The sequence below is a fragment of the Choristoneura fumiferana genome, chromosome 21 (genome assembly GCF_025370935.1).
Source record: "Choristoneura fumiferana chromosome 21, NRCan_CFum_1, whole genome shotgun sequence".
NCBI lineage: Eukaryota > Metazoa > Arthropoda > Insecta > Lepidoptera > Tortricidae > Choristoneura > Choristoneura fumiferana.
This window is the reverse complement of record NC_133492.1, coordinates 3281651-3290649: the sequence shown is the minus strand read 5'-3', so window position 1 is coordinate 3290649 and position 8999 is coordinate 3281651. Positions and strand designations below refer to the sequence as shown.

Sequence of the window (8999 nt, the reverse complement as noted above, 5' to 3'; positions counted from 1 at the left end):
TAGGACAAATTTGCTTTAGGACTTTATGAGTATGCGCAAAAATTATTAGGACAAACGATTCGAGTAGTATGCCATTCAACAGTATGCCAAACATTCTCGGCCAAACATTTTTAGGACAAAAAACGTTATGCGATACGACAGGCACCCGTTTTAAGTACCTATAACGCACTCATCATCATCATTATCATCATCATAATTAGCCGTAAATCGTTCCATGAGGTAGAGCCTTACCGTAACCACTTGCTGGCTGCAGCTCCCCACAGAATACGTGAAATAGTAGTTTTGCTGCTGTGTAGGGGCACCGCGTACGGTGAGTGGGAGATCCGGAGGCCCAACTCCCCTCCCGCCTTCCCCCCTCTTCTATCCCCTTCCCCTTTAGGCCGGCAACGCACCCGCAGTCCTAATAATGCTGTAGGTGTCCATAGGTGAACATGCCTCCCCATATACCCCCAGTTGCTTCGGTTGGAAACGCATAGTTCAGTTATCGATAAATAATACCAAATATAACGAGTCGCTTTCGAAATCAAATATAATTGCTGTCCTCATTAAGATAATTATACATCGTGTTTGTCTTTATTTCCGTTAACTTTGTCACAGGGCTCCGTTGATTGATAGAAAGTACAGTCACCAGCACCAATATCTGACACAACAAGCGTGCATAAATATCGGATATGACTCTATTTCTAGGGCCGGAAGGACGTGTCAGATATTTTTGCACGCTCCGCTGTGACAGATATTAATGCTGGTGACTGTAATAATAAATAATAAATAAATAAATTTATTTCGACCAACTCGGATCATACACATAGAAATTAAATAGAAATTAAGAACATAAAAACTAAGAACATAAAAATTAAGAACAATAAGATTACATTACATCTATACTATACTAAGTGGGCAGGGCAACACATGCAGCTGGTTCCAGTGGCACATAAATGGACCGTCATTCCGCTCCGAAACTGTCTTCAGGAGGCTGTTGGAGACTGTACATGACAACTAAATTTTTGATGAAATCATTGTTAAAAGTCAAGTCAGGCAGGTTTTGCAGGTGGTAGGACCTTGTGCAAGGTCCGCCCGGATTGCTACCACCATCTTGCCCGCTAATCCTGCCGTGAAGCAGCAGCATAATGAGCAGCACTGTTGTGTTTCGGCGTGGAGAGTAAGACAGCCGGTGAAATTACTGGCACTTGAGGTATCCCATCTTAGGCCTCTAGTGGCAACGCACCTGCAATACCCCTGGTGTTGCAGGTGTCTATAGGCGGTAGTGATCTCTTACCATCAGGAGGCCCACTTGCTCGTTTGCTATCCAGTCGAAAAAAAAGACAAAAAATTCACAAATTTGACGTGACTTGGTGCCGCTTCGCTCCCATCTAACAACAGTGCATTTAAATGTTGAAAACAGGAGAAGACCGAGCCGGACGGTGAGCAAGAGCCGGGCCCGTACTGCGCGGAGTGCGACGTGCAGTTCGTCTCCGCAGAGGCGTGGAAGCGGCACCTGGTCACCTCGGCCAAGCACGCGCCACTCAACGACTACAAGTTAGTGTTTGCGCTAGTGTGTTAGCTTCGCACGCGTATAACATTATATACTTACATACAAGAATTGCTGGTTTAAAAGTAGGTACCTATTAGATAAATTAAATAAAATTAAAATTAAAATCATCCATCATCATCATCCCAGCCTATATACGTCCCACTGCTGGGCACAGGCCTCCTCTCAGAACAAGAGGGCTTGGGCTATAGTTCCCACGCGGGCCAGTGCGGATTGGGAACTTCACACGCACCATTGAATTGCTTCGCAGGTTTGTGCAGGTTTCCTCACGATGTTTTCCTTCACCGCAAAGCTCGTGGTAAATTTCAAATGTAATTCCGCACATGAATTTGGAAAAACTCAGAGGTGCGAGCCGGGGTTGAACCCACGACCCTCTGTTTGAGGCGATAGGTCAAACCACTAGGCCACCACGGCTTTTTTAAAATATCTTTCTTTAAATCAACAATGGTTGCACTACTTACTCACTACTGACATTTGGACTTACTGCTAAATTGTACTGCTTTAACGCATTCACTGCCACCTGACTTGACTTGACTGACCACAGGTGCCACCGACGCACATGTGCGTTCAAAATGCATGAATAATTTTGACAGCGGCACTGGGGGGAAGTTCCAAAAACGCATATATGCGTCGGTGGCAGTGAATGAGTTAAACTAAATGCTGTAAATACTTACATGTATTACTATCAAATCGAAATTAGATAGAAAACGATTGAACATGAATTATTACATGAAATGACGTTGTCAATGTGTGTGCAGGTAAATGACAATAAATACTTAATTATAATTTCAGTAGGTACGTAGAAAATAAAATAAATATAAGTATTTGAATAAAAAGTTGCCTGTGTCATTCCAGACGTCCAGCTATTTAAATACCAAATTTCATCCGGACATATTTGGATGAAGCAATAACGGAATGATCTATGTCAGAATTTATTATCATTATTGCCAGAGTTACTTTAAACAACAAAAACTATTACCAGAAGTGCCATCATTACCAAAAATATTCAATATCGAAACCAGGGATGTTATGGATATAACATTTCGGATCTGGATATGGATACGGATATATGTCAAACATAATACCGGTTTCGGTTACGGTTACGGATGTTAAATTATTGCGAATTATCCGATAATTTCGGCTTCGGTTATGGATATTGGATTTTTAAGGAAGTGTAAAAGTAAAATACTTACAGATAAGTATAGGAATATAAATGACTTGACTTTAAATAATAGTTACAGGTCGTAAATTACAAGCAATAGAAATAATAAACAATGGATGCGGAAGTCGCGTGCGGCTGCTCTGTCGGCTCGGCCGGGCAAAAAAACCTGTTACAACGTGTCGCATTTAGACTCCGCTCCTATCCGAAACTTTTATATCGAATTCGGTTACGGTTACGGATAGTTTTTGTTTCGGATACGGATACGGAGTTCCATAACATCCCTGATCGAAACATCCAACATCTCCCACAACGAACAATCCCTTAGCTAAAGTAATACATAATGTTGACAGACACGGTTGTCGCGCTTGCGGCAGCATATTCGCGAGCGCGGAGGAACTCCGCTTACACCACCGCTCCGAGCACGCGCGTCACCGGCCTAAGAATTACGGCAAGAAGCGGGAAGGCGCCTGGCCCGCTGCCTGCGAACACGTAAGATCATTATCATCATAGCCCTTAACTTTCACGGCGTTTTTGATCTATCATAGTGACTTCTCGCTTATCGACTTCCGATATTCAATTTCAATATATCGATACACAAACTGTTGAGAAAGATTAAAAGTAGAGGTTAGCAATAGACGGTTTTATCTTTAAAAAGCGATCTCTTCCAATTAACTTTTGAGCATTCGGAAATGTGAAATAGACATACTGGTGAATGCATTATGAAATGAAAAAAAAATAGATAATTTCTAATTGAATAATTCAATTTCATATTCAAAGTCTGTTTTTAACCCCCGACTGTGTCTGTCTGTCTGTCAGTGTGTCTGTCTGTGGCACCGTAGCTCTAGAACGGGTGGACCGATTTGAATGCGGTTTTTTTTATTTGAAAGCAGGTTTTCTAGCAATGATTCTTAGTTATATTTCATCAAAGTCGGTTCAGCCGTTTTTGAGATATTGAACTTTGAAGTGACAAAGTCTTGGGTTTTCCAACTTTTTGTTGCTGTTTGTTTGTTGCTTAGGCTTGTATGATTGTATCTCTGTTTGTAGCGTGATAGCATGGGTATTAGGGTATCGTGGCTTCTAGTTTTTTAGTGCTAATCTACGAACAAATAATAAGACTTATTATTTATTCATAGGTGCTAATAAGTGTTCCATTAGTGAGTGTCTTTATAAAAGATATTACGATAATATCATTATCGATATAATTTCTTTAGCTAGAGTCGATAAGTGAGAAGTCACTATGACAGATCAAAAATTCCGGGCTCTGATCATCATATCAACCGTGGACGTCCACTGTTGTACGTAGACCGCCCCCATAGACCTCCAGTTGCTTTGGTTGGAAGCGGCTTGAAGCCACCGTGAACCCGCGGCTTCAGCCAGGTCATCCGTCTATCCGTCGTTGACGTCCTACGCTGCGCTTGCCGATCCGCGGTCTTCATTTGAGATTTTTTCGGCCCCAACGGCCATCTGTTCTCCGTGCTATAAGGCCTGTCCAGTGCCACTTTAACGAGCTAATTCGCCTGACTATGTCAGTGAACCTCGTTCTTCTACGCATCTGCTTATTTCTGATTAGATTGGACTCATCCACCAGCTCTGAATGTTGAGCAAATTTTGTCTGTGCTATAAAGAGACCACCTTCCTGCCAACTGGTTGTTGACTCGTCCGTCCCAGCGGTCCCAATACGGAAGGATTATTAGAAGTGGGCATTAAGTCAGCAAAGGCTCATTACGTAGAATACGTATCTTCTCATTTCTAATTCGATCCCATATAATGTCCAATACGTTTACTACATTAGAAATTCGAAAATCAAAGTTCGTATCGTGCCGTCCCTCTCACTCTCGTGTTAAGTAATATTGGCGTCAGCGGGACGGCAAGATACAAAGTTTGAATTGTGCACTCTGTCGTATAAGGCGTGCATTTTCTTGTCACAGTGTAACGAGGACATACCGAACGCGCGCGAGTACTGGACTCATTTCCGTCGCGTCCACCCCGACAAGACTTATCCTATACAGAAGAACTACATCTGCGATATATGCGGGAAGAGTTTCCGGGTGAGTTGGTTACAGCTGCTGTCGGTGAGATAAAGCACCGTGCCAAGCCCGGTTTTAAACACCCGACGCACAAACTTCTGACATTATCATTTGAATGAATGAATGAATAAATAGTACATTACTCTAGAGGCCGGGAAGTAGGGGGTTGCCGGCCAAGCAGATATAGACGGCCGAGCGTAGCGATAGGGATGCGAGGCCGGCAACCCCAGGTTCCGGCCGAGGCTTGTATAGTGCTTTTCTGAAACATTATATGAAATAAACAATAAAAAACAAGAAATGAAGCTGGCGGGACGCTAGTCTGGTCGCCCTGCTGTGTGCGCGCGTGTCGCGCTGGCTGCTGGCGGTGCTGCTGTGCGTGCTGCGGTGTTGCTGGGCGTGGGCCGCGTGCGTGTCGCAGAGCGCGCGTTGAAACAAAAGACGGTCGCATTGCGGCCAGCGGCCTGCAAGGTTGTATGAAATCTCTTTGCAGGCCGCTGGAGAGACCCCGCGCACGCAGCTGAGCCACGGCGCCTGCAGCGTGATACTTCTCAGCCTATTTGTAACACAACTTCAATATTTCATGTCATGTTTGAGAAAATTTATTTCGAAACAACAACAACAGCAAAAAAAAACAGTTTACAAATTTCTTTTAATCTAAAAGTAATTATATATTGTGGCAGTTGTCTCAAAAAAGGAGTCCACTCAGCATGAGTATAATGAGCTTTAATGATTAGCCTAAAAGTAAAACTAAAACTAACGGGCTCGTATCTAAATATATTTGATTATTATGCTTGTACTCGCACAGTGTTAAGTTACATTTCAAACATCAATATCTCAAAAACAACTAAACCGATCTTAATAAAAGTTAGCGAAGAACTAACTCGATTGAACTAGCTTTCGGTTAAAAAATCGCATCAAAATCGGTACATCTGTTTGGAAGCTACGAAGCCACCAACAGATAAACAGACATTGGCGTCGAACTTTATAACACTCCTCTTTTTGCGTTGGGTTTGAAAAAACTTGTATTAATCTGCAACGACGGCAATGAATCTTAGATCCCATAACTATCTTTAGTTTTAGTTAAAGCTTCCAATGGCCTCGTGTCTTATGACACTAATATGCTGCTTACAGCAGCTCGTCCCGAGCCCTGGTCGATCCCGTAGTGACCTCATTTGTACATTGTTGGGAAATAAGGGGTTAAAAATTAAATTTAAATAGTAGATTGATAACCAAGGGTGGAAAGTGACCCATTTCAGCCGAGATATTGCCAATAGTTCGAGGGGAAATGGGTAATTTCACCTGAGTTAGACACTCTACTTTTCATTTCGACTGTGAGGAAAGTCAAATACTACAAAAAATGAGAATAATAATAAATTTAATTTACTTATATCCAGGCTCCAACGGTACCTTTTCGACAGACCACTTGCCACGGCCGACTATAAAAAAAAATCGAGTTTGTCACGACCAAGGAGTTTATGTACAAAACTGAAGGTTGAACGCCGAACTAAGAAGATTGACCTTTATTACTTATTTATATATTCCATCTCTTTCTTTCACATTTCACGAATGACTTCCATCTCTTTCTTAACCTAACTAAAGAAAGAGATGGAATATGTCGTGATGTAATAAAGATCAAATTTCTTGTTTCAAACGGATGTTCGGTGTTCAACCTCCAGTGTTGTATATAAGCTTCTTGGTCACGACTTGCATCTAGATGGCCATGCCGAAACGTGAAAAAAAAGTGTCATTGACGTAACTCAATTATGTTCGGCTCCGTGGCTCACCGTAAAATTAAAAAAAAAATTACTTTCCACCCTAGAGATGAAAACGCAATTTTCCACCCGGCTATCTACCCATGAAAATTAAACTTTCCGAACAGGAGAGATGAAAAAAAAATGTATCATGTTGTTTTGTTTTTCTTTACCCCAGGGCAACGCATTCCTGGTGTACCACAAGAGGACCCATTTCGAGGAACGCGCGTACAAATGCCTACAGTGCCCCAAGGCGTTCCACAACCGGACTAATCTGCAGATGCACGAGAAAACGCATTCCGACGTTCGCCCGTATCCTTGCAGCGTATGCTTCAAGGCGTTTAAATGCAAAGGCGCGCTCGATCGTCACTTCAGGGTATGTGACACAGTTGAAGTGAAAAGGAAAAGAGAGAGAGAGAGTTGGCATCCATCGTGAACCTGCAGTTTTAACCAGGTCATTCGTCCATCTCGCTTGCCAATCCGCGGTCTCCATTCAAAAACTTCTCGGCTCCAACGACCATCTGTTTGCCATATGGCCTGCCCATTGCCAATTGTGTTCTGTAACTGCAAATAAGAAGAATTACTCGTTTATAAGAATTGTCGTTAAGAGTTTTCGTTTATGTATGTGTAGGTATTATGAATATTTTTTGGTTTCAGAGTCATACGGGCGTCAAACCGTACGAGTGTGAAGTTTGCGGCAAGGCGTTTGGCCAGTCCAACAGCAGGAAGCTTCACGTCAGAACTGTGCATTTGAAACAACCCGCACCTTACGTCAGTCGGGCTAGGAAACGCCGTCCGCTGGACTAGACTGGGTTGGGTTAACTAGACAAGATTTGAGTAGACTAGACTTTATGAGACTGAACTTGACTATACTGGACTTGACTGTACTAAGCTTTAGTATACTGGGCTGGACTATACTGGACTTGACTATAATAAGCTTGACTATACTAGCTTGACAATACTGGACTTGACTATAATAAGCTTGACTATACTAAGCTTGACAATACTGAACTTGACTTTACTGGACTTGACTATACTAAGCTAGACTATACTAGACTTGACTATACTGGGCTTGACTATGTTGCTGGCAACACAAATTTTGTGGTTTTATGTTGGTAGAACGTTTTTCACTGCCACTTCCGTTTTCATGGTGGTACTAAAACTAACTCTTGTGTATTAGAAATAAACTTTTGCTCTCAAAGTCTAAGTCAAAGTCAAAATATCTTTATTCAATTTAGGCTATGACAAGCACTTATGGATGTCAAAAAAATCTACCACCGGTTCGAAAAAACCTCTGTTGAGAAGAATCCGGCAAGAAACTCAACGAGGTATATTTTTTTAAACAGATTTACAATATTATTAAATGATATCTATACATCACAAGTATTTAACACAACTTTATTTTTAACACAGTAGGTTCGCTATTTGAAGGGATCGCTAATGCGGATCGGAATTATTTCCAAATATCCCTATCTGTCATTGTAAGTGCTGGTGTTTGCTATTATTAAAGTAATCTCAGTGACCAGCAGACTTTTCTTGCCAGCCTCTAATCTACAGTCCACACTCCCAACAGACTATTTTGCACTTGACTAGACTAGATTTCGAAAATACAAACTGAGACATGGATGCACAGAAAAACCAGAAGAAGAGACCAGCGCTGGGAATCGAACCCAGGTCCTCAGCAATCCGTGCTGCGTGCTATAACACCTACACCACCGCTGGACAGGAATTTAAACACGAATTTTTCCTATGCATACATATCTCAGGTTGCTTATTTCTACTACGCTACTTATGCAGCAGCACTAGCGACATCTATGTTTCGCTCTCATCGAGAGACGTCACATTCTTTCGGAACCAACCGCTCACCCAGACAAGAGATGTCGCTACTAAGCAATCAAATTATGATTGGTTATTTGGAGTCTTTTTGTAAACAAACACACACACACACGTGTTTGTTTACAAAAAGACTCCAAATAACCAATCATAGACTAGATTTGACTAGACTGGACTTGACTAGAATGGACACGACCAAACTGGACTGAAATGAAGCGAGACTGGTGTATATATTATGTATATATATTATGTATATATTTAACTTGAATTGTATACAACGCATTATTATTGATTGCCGACAAACTTAAGGGAATAGGTATTCAACCTTTTCTCCAAGACCTTAGTGGTTCAACTCTTACTGCTTAACAAATATAATCAAGAATTAAGGTAATTAATTTTATTCTTTGGCTAAATATTTAAATTCGTACATATTTAGCCAAAGAAAAAAAAAATCTATTATGTTTATCTGGAATGAATCTTGGAGGGATTCGGCCATATTCGACTAGAAAAGACTGGATTAGACTAAGCCGTGGACCTTGATTAGTTAGATTTGCTAGATTAGACTAAATAAAGCTGGCTACACACGCAGCTTTTTCGTTTCGCATTATATTATATATTTTTTTATATCTTGAGATACTTGACACCAATTGACCTAGTCCAAAAGTAAGCAAAACCGT

General features: G+C 41.4%; 1 protein-coding gene across 1 annotated transcript; it reads left to right on the top strand.

Annotated features, from left to right (window-relative positions):
* The first annotated feature begins 431 nt into the window (after window positions 1-431).
* On the top strand, window positions 432-8388 carry LOC141439954 (uncharacterized). Its single transcript, XM_074104418.1, has 6 exons — window positions 432-461; window positions 1403-1536; window positions 3062-3200; window positions 4640-4759; window positions 6668-6865; window positions 7147-8388. The coding sequence occupies exons 1-6, from the start codon at window positions 432-434 to the stop codon at window positions 7294-7296; spliced, it is 771 nt and encodes a 256-aa protein (XP_073960519.1). The 3' UTR covers window positions 7297-8388.
* The last annotated feature ends 611 nt before the right edge of the window (window positions 8389-8999 follow it).